This window comes from Mesoplodon densirostris, chromosome 12 (genome assembly GCF_025265405.1).
Source record: "Mesoplodon densirostris isolate mMesDen1 chromosome 12, mMesDen1 primary haplotype, whole genome shotgun sequence".
In the NCBI taxonomy this organism is placed as follows: domain Eukaryota; kingdom Metazoa; phylum Chordata; class Mammalia; order Artiodactyla; family Ziphiidae; genus Mesoplodon; species Mesoplodon densirostris.
This window is the reverse complement of record NC_082672.1, coordinates 20,959,263-20,977,380: the sequence shown is the minus strand read 5'-3', so window position 1 is coordinate 20,977,380 and position 18,118 is coordinate 20,959,263. Positions and strand designations below refer to the sequence as shown.

Below are 18,118 nucleotides of genomic sequence, written 5' to 3'. Positions count from 1 at the left end.
TTTAGCGCATCTCTTGAATATATAAAAACACTTCCTTTTAGAGAGGTTTCATGCTAGAGTAAAACAAATGTGAAAATTATTCTTAAGTATTTTATTTTCTTTTAAAATCAATACTACGTTAGAGCATTTCCTTAGAGGATGACAAGTGACTATATCTTTGGTCATAAAGTTCTATCATAATGTACTGTTAAAATTTACCTCCTTCAAACCAGGTTCTGTAAATATAAATTAGGTAGGAATTTATTTTCTTTATACTTTTTGGTTTGTCAGTTTATAATAGTCAATATCTTTATTGTGAGATATTTTAATGCATTTAAAATAGAGTTTAATTCCAGATTTTTTCTTCAAGGATGGTTTCAGAAATATATCAGTCATATAGTGTGTCAGACATAATAAAATTACTTTAAAATGTATGTACCATTTTGCCTCCTTTCTCTTTTCTATATATAACCTTACTTGTGATGAATTTGGTATCAGGTGTTTTTTCCCTTTCCTGATAGTTACTTTCTGGGATTTTTAAAAATATATATAATGCCTCCTCCAGTGGAAAAGGTCAAGAACCAGTGGGATAGCACCCAGCATGGTGTGGAGTTAAGACAGCAGCAGCTGGAGGACATGATTATTGACAGTCTTCAGTGGGATGACCACAGGGAAGAGACGGAGGAGCTCATGAGAAAATATGAGGCTCGCCTCTATATTCTTCAACAAGCTCGAAGGGATCCACTTATCAAACAAATTTCTGATAATCAAGTAAGACTCATTAGATACTTTCTGGCATTATCAATTTGTGGGATGTGCTTTTTTTGTTCTGTTGCTAACTGTAATTTTTAGGACCCTTGTCATAATGTTTTCCCAAGTGCTTAGAATGTACACTGAAACTTATATAAAGAATTTGACCAGGAAGGTTTTTGAAAAATTTCTGGAGGCATAACAGATAGAAATGTACATGTATCCTAGATTTATAGCTCACTGACTCTTTGCAAATGGAACTTACCCATGAACCAGCATCTAGAAAGAAAACATTTTCAGGATCCCAGGAACCCTCCTTTTGTTCCCTTCCATATCTACCCTGAAGATATTTTTTTATTTATGAAATCTCCTGAGACTTTCATTTGAACAAATCAAGTATTAAGTAAGTTTAGTTTCTTCTAATACCTTTATAACCAAACCATTTAATCAATATCATCATAGCAGGTACCTTTTTTGTGATTAGTTTGATTATAGAGTTGATGATATTGAACACCTATGGTATTTTTAAAGTGCTATTTTAAATCTCTACAATCATAGAAAATATTCTTGAGTCAGAGGTTATGGTTGTTAGGTTATACTTTGGTGTAACATTTATTTACCCTTCAGATAGCCTAAATGAAAGTGTACGCTTATGAAGAATATAATAAAAGATATATGGGAAAAATCTCAGACATGAGAGTATGTTTTTATTCTTCAGACGTGTAGACTTTCTATGGTTACAACTTAAAAAGCAAGTGGCCAGGTATCCTCATTTCCTGGATCATTCTCTGTGTTTATGCTATCTGCTGATTTGTCTTCACCAAATGACTCAAAAGTAATAATCAGCAAAGCCCCTGGACACTTAACCAGAGGAATACAGTTAAAAGTGATATTAATGTTTCAATCATCATATTCAGAATATTCTTTTCTTTTTTTTTAATACATTCTTATTGGAGTATAATTGCTTCGCCATACTGTGTTAGTTTCTGTTGTACAACAAAGTGAATCAGCCATATGCATACATATATCCCCATATCCCCTTCCTCTTGCGCCTCCCTCCCACCCTCCCTATCCCACCCCTCTAGGTTGTCACAAAGCACCGAGCTGATCTCCCTGTGCTATGCGGCTGCTTCCCACTAGCTATCTATTTTACATTTGATAGTGTATACATGTCGATGCTACTCTCACTTCGCCCCAGCTTCCCCCTCCGCATCCTCAAGTCCATTCTCTATGTCTATGTCTTTATTCCTGCCCTAACACTAGGTTCATCAGTACCATTTTTAAAAAATTAATTAATTAATTAACTTTGGGCTGCGTTGGGTCTTCATTGCTGCACGTGAGCTTTCTCTAGTTGCGGCGAGCGGGGGCTACTCTTCGTTGCGGTGCGCGGGCTTCTCATTGCGGTGGCTTCTATTGTTGCGGAGCACAGGCTCTAGGCGCGCGGGCTTCAGTAGTTGTGGCTCACGGGCTCTAGAGTGCAGGCTCAGTAGTTGTGGCACACGGGCTTAGTTGCTCCGTGACATGTGCGATCTTCCCGGACCAGTGCTCGAACCCATGTCCCCTGCATTGGCAGGCGGAATCTTAACAACTGCGCCACCAGGGAAGCCCTGTACCATTTTTTTTTAGATTTCATATGTATGCATTAGCATACGGTATTTGTTTTTCTCTTTCTGACTTACTTCACTCTGTATGACAGACTCTAGGTCCATCCACCTCATTACAAATAACTCAATTTCATTTCTTTCTATGGCTGAATAATATTCCATTGTATATATGTACCACATTTTCTTTATCCATTCATCTGAGGTATCACCTCACATGGGTCAGAATGGCCATTATCAAAACATCTAGAAACAATAAATGCTGGAAAGGGTGTGGAGAAAAGGGAACACTCCTGCACTGTTGGTGGGAACGTAAATTGATACAACCACTGTGGAAAACAGTATGGAGGTTCCTTAAAAAACTAAAAATAGAGCTACCATATGACCCAGCAATCCCACTACTGGACATATACCTGGAGAAAACCATAATTCAAAAAGAATATTCTTTTCTAATCAGCAGCGTAGTTCTATTCTGGAACTTTAGGGTGGATTTTTCTGCTAGTCGCTACAAAAATCATTTTAAGAACATTCATTTGTCATTTAGATTTCCTGGGGAGTATCTTGATACAAGAGCTCTCAGAAGTGGAAAAAAATTTATCAAGGAACCAGTGCCTATGGACATACAGCATCAATTTAGTTTATTCAAGCAATTCTCAGTAAACCTTGCTTAGCTACTGGATCCACCCAAGCAGTTAACTTTGTAAACAGTGATACACAGTGATTGAGGGACAAGAAGACTTCCATGTTGTTGCCCTTTCCATATCTTCAAGCACCTATAGAGGAACTAACTCTATAGTAAGTTCATTCCTATAAGATACATGTTCCTGTAAGGATCAGATATAGCAGTAGGAATGAAAGAAGACAACTGGTTTGAGGAAGTAAAACATATCAAAGGAGAAAAGGCAGTAATCTTTTAATGTTATCTGCTATGTATCTGATCACTTTTCACTTCCAGAATTATTTTTGTTTGAGCTTACATGCAAGAGTTTGTTTTATAATTTGTTTCCTTCTTTTGATATATGTGTCAAAAACATATTAAAACCTACTGGAAGGACCAGTGTTTTGGTCATACTTGTTATTGAGTGATCCAGTCTAACAGCTACATCTGAAATTACTCCTTAGATGTTGCTTCAAGAACTGGCTCCTGGTGCTGGTATCGTTATGGCATTCGATAACGTCCTGCAGAAACTGCTGGAGGAATATGGCAGTGATGACACGAGGAATGTGAAAGAAACCACGGAGTACTTAAAAACATCATGGATCAATCTAAAACAAAGGTAATGCTAAGGCCCTGGCAGGTGTAGGTATGTATGTTGTCAAGTTGAGAATTTGATTGCTTTGGCTTTCTCATGGAAGCGTGTGGAACAGGTCACATATTTTATTATTATTTTTAAATTTTTATGCTGTACTGAGTTAGTATTACCACACTTAGTACAGAATGTATATTTATACATTAGGTACTTGAATTTCTGCAATGGAATTTTTCCTTGAATGAGTCTAAACCTTGCCCGTGATCATGTTATGTGTTCTGATTTTCTTACGCCTCTTGGCATTGCCTAGAGTACATTTTGTAGTACTCTGATGGTAAGGAACACTTAGGTATTACAGAGGCATCAGGGTAATATTATCCCTAACGGTAATTAAAACAGTATGCTGTTTGGTCAGGTCATCCTCGGTTTTGGCTGAGAACACATGGATCCACACTAGACTCCTGAAGTTGAAGTATACTAAGTGTATGTTGGGCTTCAACTAACTTATCTTTTCTTTCATTACTCCATCTCGTCAGTATATTTGGGACAGTCTAAAATAGCATACGTGTTTATAAGAGAAATTTTTCTGTCACTTGAGCATCTAGAATTTGAGGCACTGTAAGCAATGGTTAGCATCTCTTTAAGATTGCATATTTATATTCATCATCAGTAAAAAAGTGTTTGCTTCCTGCATAGTACTGTGAATACCTGTGTTGAAATGAAATTATGGTTTCACACATCTTGAATATTCAGATGCAACTGCCTGAAAGCTAACTTGATACCAAAACCACATTTATTTTGCAGTGAATAAAATGGATAATATCAGAACACTTTATGATATATATTACTGGTAATAATGTATGGACAAGCATTTAGTAACGGTTTGATATGGAGGTATTTTTAGAATGTCATTTTTAGTTAGAATCTTTAATGTAAATTTTGGGAAACTGAAAGAAAAGAATTATGAGTCAGTATGTGAACATGAATGTGTTGCTGCATATCCCTAGGATTCTGGAGAAAATAAAGACAAGGATAGCAAATACAAAACTTCTAATGTTTAAAACAGAATATAGTTATAATATTGGTCTTTCTAGCATTTTAGTACAGCTGCTTTTCTCTTGTTGTAACAGGTAATTTGGATATAGTAAGAATCCCAAAACTAAGGCAGGGAAGAGGAGGAATTAAAAACAGCTTTAAAGTACAAATTTCTAGTTACAAGATAAGTTCTGGGGATGTAAGATACAGCACGGTGATTATAGTTAACAATACTGTATTGTGTATTTGAAAGTCACTAAATCTTAAAAGTTATCACAAGAAAAACGTGTAACCATGTGTAATGATGGATGTTAACTAAATTTACTGTGCTAATCATTTTGCAATATATACATATATCAAATCATTGTTATATACCTAAAGCTAATACAGTGTTGTATGTCAATTATATCTCAGTTAAAAAACCCAGCCTTAACATTGAGAGATCGTCCTTAAGCATACTTTATCTTTGTATTTCCTCAAATTCCGTCTACTGTAAGAATTATGACTTTGTTTTTATTGTAAACAATACCAGAAAAATTGATCACTTAGGAATGTGTGGCCAGCTTTATTTAGCAACTCCAGTTCTTTTTTTGCTTTTACTTTGTAAATATTTTAAGACAGCCTACAGCAGTGGTTAGATTAGATGGAAGAGGCAATTAAAGATGAATTATATTCCAGGGTGATCTTTCATTTATCATAGCTAAGACAACCACCATGTTCCAGTTTTATGGTAGTTACAAGTCATTGTCTTTATTCTATTTTCTTTCTGCGTTTTAGGGGAAATAAGTAAACATGTTAATATTTAGACATGGTTTAGGTATATTATTATCTATAAAGCAGAGAAAATACAACAAAATTGTGGCTCACGGGATCCCATCATAGTGATAGCTGAGTTTTCTATGTATTGCCAGGATTTTCCCTTTTAAACACAATGATATTTACAATTTTTAACTGTTTAGTTGAAGATCTTTCTGAAATGTACAAATCTTTCCTTGTCCTCTTTAGCAAAGTACATGAACCTATATTAAACATTTTTTGAATTCTTGGCATTATTGTTATGAAGAGAGAATTAAGGAACTATAAGAGCTGTGCCTGACCTTACAGTTCATTTAAACAAGTGTTTCTCGACCTTTTTTACATTATCCACCCCGCCTAAGGAGCCTTTTCAGATACTTGCCCACAGGACGTTTTAATACCGTGGGTATCCTGTGTATCTGTTTCTGTACTTTATAGTTATATATTATATATAGTTATACTTTATAGTTATGCTTTATACGTAAAAAGAGTAGATTTTTCCCACTCCCCTCCACCACCTTGCCCCACTGAGAACCATGTATCTCTTCCATCGAGAATGCTTGGTTTACTCTAATGCTCCCTCAGACAAGTTAAATGTCACGTTCAAAGGCACATGGCAGAGCCAAGATGATATTTTTCTTTACTAAATTATGACAGTGCTCTCCACGATCTGAAGAATTGGTGGTGAATTTTTTTCAGGCTGCTATGCTTTGTGAGATTTTGTGCTTCGTTTTTAGCATATGAATTTTATTGGGCATCTCCTAATTGTCAGGCTCTGTGCTAAGCTCTTCACTTGCATTATTTTATTTAATCCTCTCAACACCCAAAGGAGATAGGAAGAATTTTTATCAACATTATATCGATGAACAAACTGAAGTAGAGATAAGTTAAGGAACACCCGAGATCACACAGCTCAAACGGGCAGAGCTGAGATTGGAATCCAAGCTTTTTTTGACTGTGCAGTTGGGCTTTTATCTTTCTTTAAAAATCGCTTTATTTTTCTTCTTTGCTGTCAGAACTTCAGCTATTGCTAATGACGGTTCTGTGTACCCACCTCTCAGATCTTTGTGATTCTACTTCCTGGTTCTTATCTGTGTTGAGTTTAGAAACCAGATCTGATTAAAGATATGGGGGCCTCTGCTACGAATAAATGTACGTCTCTCCAGTACGTGGCCATTGTGCCTGCTGTAGTGGCCCTGGAGCACCTTTACACCATGGCTTTTCTCTCATCTCCCAGCCGTATTCTGAATGTACATTGTAGTCAGCCAAATTCTGGAGGGGTGAAGGGTTATTATATTGCACATGGAACACTATTATTGCGGTATAATATATGAAATTTAATATCAGCATTCAGAGGAAATGTTTTGTCTGAATTGCAATTGGACTAAGTCATTTGGCCATTCACGATCCCTTATCTACCACACCGAAATCCAATACTCACTGATAACAGAAAGCTTTGAGTTGACATGAGGCTATTTATCATGGTCTTTATTTATCCTGCTTAGTGTGAATAGCCTTGTTCCTGCTGCAGAAATATTAATGTGTTTGCTGCCTCAGGGCGTAGTTGGGGCTAACATGTGGTTTAGATACATTCATAATAATAGTTTTCTAATGTACAAGAAATGATTAATTCTTAAACATAACTGGCTCCCCATATTTTGGGTTCTGTAAACAACAGGTCTGTCTCTAACATTTTAAACTAATTGACATATCTTGACCACTATTCTTTTTGCTGGTGAAATTTTTTTCTTACATCTCTTGATGCCAGTTAACAAATTTTGTAGTGCAAATTGAGATAAAGATAATTGAAATGGGCTTATAGTAACTTTCAGAGTGTAGATGCCTCATGTGCATCTGAAATGTTATTTTAACCCTGGAGTGCATATGTTCATGTATATGTGTATGTATATACACATACACACATACTTGCACCCATACATATACACACACATAGTTATTTATGCTGAAATATTATGAAGGAAATGAGACAATCTAACTTTATGTTATAAAGAATATCCTATAGATCATTAATTATTATGTATTTTTCTCTTTGCCCTCCATCCCCGGGAAGCCATCTTTTGCTGCCTACTTTAAGGCATTTCTGGGTTTGTACAGGCAGGACGAAAAGCACACTGGCTGTGGTATCTGGCAGTCCTTGATTAACATCCCAGCTTATTCACTTACCATCTGTGTGAACTTTGACCAAGTTATTTCAACTCACTGAATCTCAATTTCTTGCTTGTAAAGCAGAGAACATATCTAATGGGTAAGATTATTGTTAGGGTCAAGAATTAGGTATAAAAGTTCCTCATACATGGTATGTGCTCAACAAAAGTTTACCCCAAATTATCATCAGCTGCTCTGTCATATTGTGTCTTCCTTATAAATACATTGCCCTTTGGCCTGTTGTACAGTACTGTCTATGGTTAAATTAGCGGAAGGTTTAGTCATCGTCATTTGTTTGTCTGTAGTCATTTTGAATAGTCTCTATTTATATTAATGAGAAAATAATTGGTTATCTGATTTACTGAGTGCAGTATAGATATTCTAAATGTTTATTACCAGATGAAACTTTAGAAAATGCAATTTTCTTGTTAGTGTCTTAGTCTGTTCAGTCTTCTGTAACAAACTCCACAGACTGGGTGGCTTAGAAACTACAGAAATGTACTTCTCAAATTTCTGGAGGCTAGAAGTCCAAGATCAGGGTGCCAGCATGGTTGGGTGAAGACCCTTTTCCGGATAGCAGACTTCTCCTTTCCCTGTGTGGCAGAAGGGGTAAGAGAGCTTTCTCAGGCCTCTTTTATAAGGTCATTAACCTCATTCATGGTGGCTTTGCCCTCAAGACCTAATCATCTTCCAAAGGCCGACCGACCTCCTAATACCATCGCATTGGGCATTAAGATTTCAACATAGGAATTTGAGGAGGACAGATACATTCAGACCATAGCAGTTAGTAAAAGCATCACAGTTGCTGAATTTACGTTGCATTTAAGTGTTTTCTGCCTAAGCAGAAGTCTAACCATCCTGGAAAGAAAGGGTGTAGTATTTTTAAAAGTTTATTTCATGTGAGAGCCACAAATACAGATTTATCTAGTGAAGGCACTTTCTTCTTTAGAAATGACACTGTCTTTCTAATTAATGTTCATTAACTTGTTAATAACGTCCTGCTGGACATGTAGAATGCACATAGTTTACAAGGGGTTATATAAATATTGTGTATACTAAAGACTGAATTTGTGAAGCCCTTGATTATTTTGAAAACATTACATTCCAAAAATTTGAATTTGCCTTTGATTGCTTTCCCAGTTATTTTTATTGTATATTTTTGAAACTTTCATTATTTCTGTTATTACTTTTTCAGCAGTGATTGTTTATTGTCCCAACTGACTAATAAAAATGAAATGTTCTTCTTCAGCATTTATCCATTGTTTGATTTGGCCAATTTCTTTGAACTGTGGTCAGTGGAGATATTCATATGGGGATTGTGTCCTATGGCCTGACATCAACCTGGCCCATCCTTTGCACTCTTAAAATGAATGTTGTAGCAGCTGTCACTCCCAAATCAATGAGTTTAGGTGAAAAGTCCTGGTAGCCGTATCCTTTGAGCCTGTACGCTGGTATGAGGTTCAGAGATTTGGGTCAGTCAGTTTGATTTATCCTCTCCGAAGCTTACTTCTTTCCCTGAATGTTACCTTTATTTTCCAACCTGTTTCTTTTATTCTCATTGCTAGCATTTCGTTTTTAGTTTTCCCTTCTGAGCTGGGAAGGAAACTGGTAAAGAAGAAAAGTGTAAAAATTATACTCTTCTTTATTTTCCTTTTTTGTTATATTGTTTTAATACTTCAATTACTGTTTTATTGCCTTTGAAAAAAATTTACCAATAATATCTTTGTGGTACATACCTAACAATACTAATGTTTTCATTTTGTACATATCAAGCTCAAGCAAGCAGTTATTTTCTTAATGCATTTAACTCCATAATAAACAACCTAAAGGACCAGTGCCTGTAGCCTTTGTCTTTGCTTTCATTTGTTCTTTTTTTCCCATGAGTTAGTTAATTAAATGTTTATTTATTTATTTATTTATTTATTTATTTATTTATTTAACCTTATCTTTGTCAAGCTCTGTGATCAGCCCTGAAGCCCCAGGAAGCTTACCTTTCATAGGAAGAGCCAGGTATTAAAAAGAAAATAATACATAATTATAGATGATGATTTTGGAGGCAAAAGAAACTAAAGAGATGCTATGTAAAAGAGGGAATTATTTAGCTTGGCTAAATTTAGAAAGCATAATGCAGAAGGCAGCATTTGAGCTGATTCAGGTTAAGAAGAAGCATCTGAAAAAAATTCTAGGGTCAACAAAAAAGGTAAAAGTCATGAGGCAGGAAACAGCATAGAATGTGGTTGAAATATAATGAATAAGGGGACTTGAGAAGTGGTAGAAGAGGGAGGCAGAGGCAACATCATGCTGAACTTTATAAGACATGGGAAAGGGTTTGGATATTGTTAAGTACAATGGAAAGCTATTGGAATCAGTAAGCAAGGGATGACACTATCTAATTTATAATATTCAGTTGAATCTTGCTTAGTCTTATGAGGAGGATATATTTTAGGGATGTAAGAGAATAATTGGGACAGCCAGTAAAGAAGTGATTGTTGTGGTCCAGGTGAGAGATGGTGGGTATCCTGGGATATTGTCTGCCAGCAATGGTGGAAAGAAGGTCACGGCTTTGAGATGTACTTCAGAAGTAGAAAAGATGTTTGATGGATTAGATATGTAATTTGGGGGGTGGAAACAATCTAAGATGGCGCTTTGTGAAAGGATGAGTGGGTACCATTCACTGGAAAAGGTTGTGGGAGTTTCTGGGAGAAAAAATTCAAGAACTGGATTTTGACATGCTCATTTGAGATGCCTATTAGATATCCAAGTGTACAGGTCAAATAGATATTTGGATACGTGAATCTGGAACTCAAACATTCCAGAGCTCAGATAGGAATTGGGGAGTTCCAAGCATCTACAGTCGAGGTTAAATCTGTGGGATTGGATGAGATCACTGGGAAAAGAATAAAGATGGAGAAGAGGGAGATGGATTGAGTCCATAGAGTCTAGGGTTTGGTGATGGAGCAAAAAAAGGAAAAGAGAAAAGAAAAGGCTCAGAAAAATCTTCGAATGAAGTAGAAACAAAATCCAGGTGTTCAGAAGTATAGGGAAGAGAAAATTTTTAAGAGGGAATGGAGAGAGGATAATATTTCTAAGAGGGAACGATCCATTGTGTTTAATTAGGCTGAGAAATTCGAAGAGATGACACAACACCATTCCTGGAATTCCACATTTTGGAGATTCTGGTGATTTTGAAAAGAGCAATTTCAAGGGAGTAATGGGGTAGAAAGTAGAGAATGAGATCAAGTTGGGGAAATAGAAATGATTTGTGGAGAGATCACCAGAGAAGTTTGTTGTAAAGAGGGGCAAAGAGATTAGGTAGTACCTGGAAAGCAGTGAAGGTTAAAGAGAGGTGAATGACTTTTCTTTAAAATGGGACATGAGAAATAAAGCATGTGTGTATGCCCATGGGAATGATCTAGTAGAGTGATGTCAGACTGAGGTGACAAAGGAAGAGGAAAGAAGTCCTGTTGATAAGGTGAGATCTGTAGAATTGAGTTTGGTAAGAGCTGGGATGCTTTTTCCATTATGACAGGAAGAACAGTGAGAAGATGAGCATAGATGCATGTGGATTGGAGCCTTAGTAGTGGGAAATGACATATTCTCAGTGCAATGACTTCTGCTTTCTTTATGATCCATGAGGCGTGCTCTCAGTGAGGCTGGAGGTGCAACTGAGAGAAGTTTGAAGAAAGAGGATCAGTTGTAGAATCTAAGTGGGTGGGACAGAGAGCTTCCTAGGGGAACTTTAGTGCTGGGCAGTGATGGGTGCCTATTTGTGATTTATTATAATAATGTAAAGGAAAGATAGCCCTGTTGTGGTGTTCTTTAGCAATGTGTATCTACTCAGAGGCAAGTAGAAAGAATGCAGATGAAAGTCAGACGGAGAGGGAGCAGGGGAGAGGAAGGTATTTGTAAAGTAGTGGAGACTGGGATGCATTAGTGCATAATGGTGTCTATCATGTCCCTTTCTCTGGGAGGTGCAGTCCCTCACTGGAGCCTATGGCTTGGCAAGCAGATCTTGAGTTGGATTTCAGACTCCACTTACCTGTTGAGGCAGTGAGCAGCCTATGTGCAGTTACCATGGACCTGGAGGTCAGTATATGAGCATAATGGAAAACGTCTTCTGCTTTGAAGGAGTAGGATTTTGCCTGGAAGATGGGAGAACAGCGGCTTGAAAGTAGCAATTCGAAGGAGGCGGACCTTCATTCCAACAGTTGTTCATCACGAAGCATATAGGGTCTGAGAGAAAAAAGAAAAAATTTTCGTTAAAAATCTGCAAATTGATGGCACTAGGGTAACCAATTTCACTTAAGACAGGGTAAAAGGATTGATCTGAGTAATCTCCCAATCATAGAATAGGCTTCCAGGCTTAATGGAAGAAGGGTTTTGGGGGTAGATTGGGGAAGGTATGGAGCAGTATTGGGGTTATGGTCCAGTATTGGTTGGCTAAGACCAAATATTTGGTAGTGACTTAGTTGAAAGGGAAATAGGATGTGGTGTGATAAATCCTCACACAGGAATAGTTCTGTCTTGAATAGTGGGGTTGCGGGTACCTCTCTTAAGCTTCCCAAGTGGTGTGGTATTAGCAGCTTAGAACAGTCTCCTTGAGTTCCATGGAGTGAATTTTTAAGTGCTTGATGATAACCCAATCTCTATGCAACAGAGATTGGTCACAAAATACCATAGATGGTTGGGGATATCTCCAGTGACCAATTCTTCATTAAATCCACTGCATTAAAGTGTGCTTTAATATATTTCCTAGTAAATGATACTTTATACACCAAAGGACAAATTACCTTGTGAAGGTACTCAATGGGAAGCTTAAAGAATTGTTTCATTGTAAGTTTTTTACATGCCACTCAAACTACTGATGCTACTATTTTCCACTCTAGAAGAGATAAATATATTTAAATCTCTTGTAACTGTAAACGTCACCTTTAAAGTATACCAAAATTTAGCAACACATATCTGTGGGTTTGCTAAGACACTTTTCCATTGAAGTCTTAAAAAAAAGACATATCTACTTGTGTTCAGACACTCTTTTGACCAATTATAAGCACATGCACATTTGATTAAACAATATTATATCTTGTAGCTTAAAAATGAAGCATTATTTAACATTTAAAATAACATTTTAAAAAAGTCAGTTATATGGGTGGCCATGTTTTGTAATGCTACAAAATGACTATAAGCTGTTTTGTAGCCTATCATAGTTGCTTTTATAACAGAAATCTCTTTAAAAGCTAAGAGTTTACATTTTAAAAATCCAAGTTCCCTTTAATATAAACTATTATAAATCTGCCACACATCATTCTTTAAATCTTTTATGAGAAGTTATTTATACTTTCAGTCTGCACCATTTCTTGCATTAAAGAATTCTATAGCCTGCTACTTCTGTTTGAAGTAAAAAACATTTTTTGCTAGAATTATCCTTCTAAACTTCAAAAGTTCTGACTTTTAGGTTTTCAGCCTATCTTTATTCTTTATGATTTGTGGGTTTTACAAGATTTTTTTTAAAAAAATCTTCTCTGCCTTTGTCTAGTAGCCATAATTTCCTGAACTTAAAATCATTTCTTTTTCTTTGCTAGTGTTCCTCCGTTATACTCTCTCATTTGCATTTCTCAGAACTTCCTCCAGCTTTGTTCTGATCTTGAGATGTAGCAACCAGAACTGCCAGATAGAAACTCTGCACTGAGAATCGTAGACTAGTGTAAGTTCAGTGCTGGATGTGATCTTAGGAATGAATCTTCCACATTAGTGCTTCCCAACCTCTTTGTTATCTGCATACCATGCATCTATTCCCATCAGTAACGTTTCATTTACATGCAGTGATCCTTTTTTTTTTTTTTAATTAGGGGAAGGATTTCTTTTTAAATATTTATTTATTTGTTATTTAGGCTGCCCTGGGTCTTAGTTGCAACATGCAGGATCTTTAGTGTGGCATGTGTACTTCTTAGTTGAGGCATGGATGCGGGATCTAGTTCCCCAGCCAGGGATTGAACTTGGATCCCCTGCACTGGGAGCATGGAGTCTTACCCACTGGACCATGAGGGAAGTCCCTACATGCAGTGATCTTAATGAAGCTGAATTTGAAGCTAGGGATGGAGTGAGAATGGAGGAACTCTTCCAGTAGGTTTTATAATCTCTATGATGGAATATGTAGTTTTAAAAGGACCCCTAGAGATTCTGACACGGGCCCTTTACTCAACTAGTCCAAGCTCTTTATTTTAAGGATGGAAAAAGAAAATTGGAGATTTGAAGTGGTTTACCCCAAGGCATATAGCTAGTAAATGGCAGAGGTGGTAAAATTAGGTGGTTTCCTTCTGAGAGCAGTGTATAAATGGCATTAAAAGTAATTAGCCTGTGTCATAAAGTGTGTGTACATACTTCTGAGCATCTAATTTTAGTGATTTTTTTGCCTTATGGTATTATGATAAATCATGTGAAATTCCTTAAAAATAAATAAAAGATTCTTGTAGTGTCTTGTCGTGTCCAGTATACCATACTCTAGCCTTTTAAAAAAAAGAGTAAAATGAATGATGTGGAGAGCTGATACCTTTTAGCTATATTCTGTTACAGATTTCATATGAAATTATATTAATTTCAAAAATCAGATTATAAATTAGTATAAGTACTATGCTTATACATTTAAAAATGTATATTTATTATAATAACATGAAGACAATTCAGACTGCTATAAATAGAGTTTAGTTTTCAGTATGTTCATTATTTTTAGTTGTTGATTATGATCATAAAAAAACTATGGCACCAGATATTTGTGAATTTTAAAAAATTCCCTAGGACATTTATTATTAACTTGCACATTTGTATCCTATAAATAAAATTACTTTCCCAGTATTTCACCAAATTCGTATACAAGGTTAGGGAAAAATGTTATAAGCCACTATGTTTGTGGTGATTTGTTGTTACAGCAGTAATGGCCTGCTAATAGGCACCATAAGAGAAATTATGGGATGCTATGGAATGAGATACTATAGGTTTGGAAAGTATCTGCACCAAGTTCTGTAGGGTAAGTAGAAATTAACCAGGTGGAAAGGGAAAAGTTTGGTGGGGGGATGGAGGGGTGAGGAAGGATATTTAAAGTAAAAGAAATAAAAAGTAAAGCTCTGGATGTGAAACAGTGACCACTTTGAGGGTTAGTAATTGGTTCATTTTTGTAGGTAGCATGAGGCTTGGAGTAATGAGATGATACTTGGAAAGGTAAGCAAGACTCAGACCATGGAGAACCTTGTGTGGCAAGTGGAGTTGAGGGATGATGAAAATGATGCATGAGGAGGTGGACAACTGCCCCAGGTTTCATAGCTAGTCAGTGGTGGAGCCGTGTCTGCCTTGATCCAAAACCTGTATTCCTTTGCTTTAGTAACCAATAAAGTAGACATCTCTTAACCATTGTCTAAAAGTTAGTTTTTAGCAGTTTCCTACAAAGTGAATACTTTTAAAGGAGAATCTCTTTTCCCACTGACGACTAGTAGATAATTTGACAGTTTTACAATAAATGCCCTAGCTTCTGGATTCAGGTTGTTTCACTGGTCACCAAAACATGCTGCTGGTATTACCCAACCCAGTGGAACCAACATTGTCTAAGGTCAAGTGCTTATGATTCTCTTAGCTCCCTTTTCCTCTGAAGCATCACTTTAGGCTTTCCCCCTCCCCTGCTAGCCTGGTCCTTCCTTCATGCTTGTTAAGTGTAAAGTGTCTCTCAAGTAGAGGGAATCTCTGCCTTTACCCATGAGGTTCTTAGACATTTGCATCCTTTTCCCTAATCTGGGCATTCTGAGGGTTTAATAGAGCTAATTCATAATGATGTGTTTCTACATTAGCTGTTTGCCACATAACCTGTTATGTACGTGTGAATATTCTTAAGAATAAAGGATATTGATTATGTAAGCTGAATGTGTTTGACTTTGCTAAATTTTATAATTACTAAATTTTATGTGTTCTTAAAATAAGAATAGTCTACTTTACTAAATTTTATAATTACTAAATTTTATATGAGTGTTCTTAAAATTAGAATCATCTGTTCATGGTTGATTAATTGTGCCTGTATACTCCTTTAATTCTAGTATTATTTTGGCACAGTCTTTATTTGGCTATTCTTAATATTTTCTTCAGTTGATATTTTAATAATTGAAAATATGGGCAGGCTTAGGTGGAAGATTAAACACCATCACCACCAACCACCCAAATTCTGGTGGATAACTTCTAAAGATAAAAAATTAAATATATGAATATGATTACAAAAATATTTAAAATACTGAAAGATTTATAATAGAGTATAGTGGTACTCTCACTACTCACTACAGTCCCTCTCCCTAGTGGCAGCTTTTTTCTTCTCCTTGCTTGATCATGTTAATTCTATTTTTATGTTTTTGAGGAACTGCCATATTGTTTTCCATAGTGGCTGTACCATCTTATCATTGAATTTTTAGAGAAGTAGATATTCAGTGTTGACATTATTATGCCTGTCTAAACATCATTAACAGCCAGGCACTAAAGTTTACTATAATTTTGCTTCTTCTCTGTTTATTTTACCTGAAATTAATAATTGCCTTGTTTTTATATGCTTAGTTTTCTTTGCACCTATTGCTAATTCTTCCCACATTTTCCAATGGCCTAACAGTGATTGACAAGATCAATCACATTAAGCAGTCCATCACTTCTAATATTTTTTCTTGTAGACATTTCTTCTGGACACAGCTTTCCAGGCCTGCTGCACAGCCATTATCCTGGGGATTTTCTGTGCTTTCCTCCTAGGATCTCATGGAGTTTGTTTGTTTTTGTCCTCTTTTGAGTTATTGTTTTGTCAGAGTGTCTCCTTTGTTAATTTTGTCAAATTAAAACAAGAAACATAACAGTTGGAATGGTGAAGACAGCCCTCATCTGATCCAGTTTGGTGCATTGCCCTCTTTTCTGAGATCTCCTTTCACCATGAGCATGAGAGCCTGTTGGATTTCTTGTTTTTAAGCTTCTTATATTGTCTTCTTTCTGGATTTACAAACTAGGTATTGTAGAGGACTTCTGTCAGTAGCTTCTTGAAAAGTGGAGTTTGGGAGGTAATTTTAAAGGCACATTATAAAAAGATTTTCATTATTCTATAAAACTATCATAATGCTATAATAAAGACTCTGAGGAATATGGAGATACAGAAGACTGCTTCTGCCCATAGTGAGTTTATGGAACAGGGAGACAGACAAGAAATCTCTATGATATAGATAAAGTAAAATTTAAGGGTGAAATAAGATCACAATCTAAGGGCTTTTCCAGGATACGTATGATGAATTTCTGAATGAAGAGGAGTTTTGACCTTTTATGAACTCAGGACAAGGAAACCTAATTGGGCTGAGATGTTCTGAAGGAGGTAGCTTTAACCCTTAAAGGATTGGAAGGACTTTGATAGGTGAAGATTATCAGAAGGACATTTTTTATGTGGGTATAAAATTATGGACATAGTATTAAGAATATTCCAGAGAAAAAGGAACATACCACTTTGATCTGAACTATTGGAAATAACTAGGGAGGTAAAGCTGGAAAAGTAAGTTAGTGATAGATTATGGAGGACATTGAGTTCCAGCAGAAGCAATTTGAATTTGTTCCGTAGGCAGCCAAGCACTGTTGGCAGTTTTTCAGTACGTAAATGCTGAGTTGAAGTTGATGACATTCCAGAATGTCATATAAATGGGATTGTAGTGTGTAACTTTTATGTCTGGCTTCTTTCACTTAGCAAAATGCATTTGAGGTTCCATTCATGTTGATGTATCCATCATTAGTTTTTAGATTTTTATTGCTCAGTAGTATTCAATTATATGCATGTATCCCAGTTTATCTATTTACTAGTTGATGACATTTGGGTTATTATGAGTTTTGGACCATTATGAATAAAGCTGCTATGAACATTTGCATACAGGTTTTGTGTAGACATATGTTTTCATTTCTCTTGGGTGAATACCTAGGAATAGGGTTTCTGGCTTGTATCTTAAATGCATGGTTAACTTTATAAAAAACTCCCAAACTGTTTTTCAAAATGGCCGTACCATTTTACACTCCTACCTACAGTGTATGAGAGTTGCAATTACTTTACATTCTTATCAGCACTTGGTTTGGTCATTTTCTTAAAGCCATTCTAATACGTAGTGATATCTCATTGTGGATTGAATTTACATTTTTCTGATAATTACTGATGTTGAGTAGCTTTTCATGTGCTTTTTGCTATCCATATATCTTCTATGATGATATGTCTGTTTAAATCTTTTACCCATTTTTTTAAAAGGAATGTGTTTATTGATATATAAAAAAGATACGTGTTTATTATAAATTCAAAGAATGCAGAAAAGTACAAATAGGAAAGTAAACCACATCAAATCCCAGCACCTGGAACTATTTTAATACTAGGTTAGTGTTCCAGACATTTCTCGCTCTATCTCTCTATGTATACAGATAGAAAGATGGATGGATGATGATAAATGGATCGATGAGTGGATGGACAGATAGAAAAAATATGTAAATAAGATCATATTACATGTGTTGATT

At 36.0% G+C, this 18,118-nt stretch overlaps 1 protein-coding gene across 5 annotated transcripts in view; it reads left to right on the top strand.

Moving 5' to 3' along the window:
• The window catches only part of UTRN (utrophin), a 533,820-nt gene that overhangs the window by 258,249 nt on the left and 257,453 nt on the right, over positions 1-18,118 (top strand). For all 5 annotated transcript variants that reach the window (XM_060114636.1, XM_060114635.1, XM_060114639.1 and 2 more), the window contains 2 exons: positions 545-750; positions 3,453-3,607. In XM_060114636.1, coding sequence (XP_059970619.1) covers positions 545-750; positions 3,453-3,607 — 361 coding nt within the window. The remainder of the gene's footprint in view (positions 1-544; positions 751-3,452; positions 3,608-18,118) is intronic.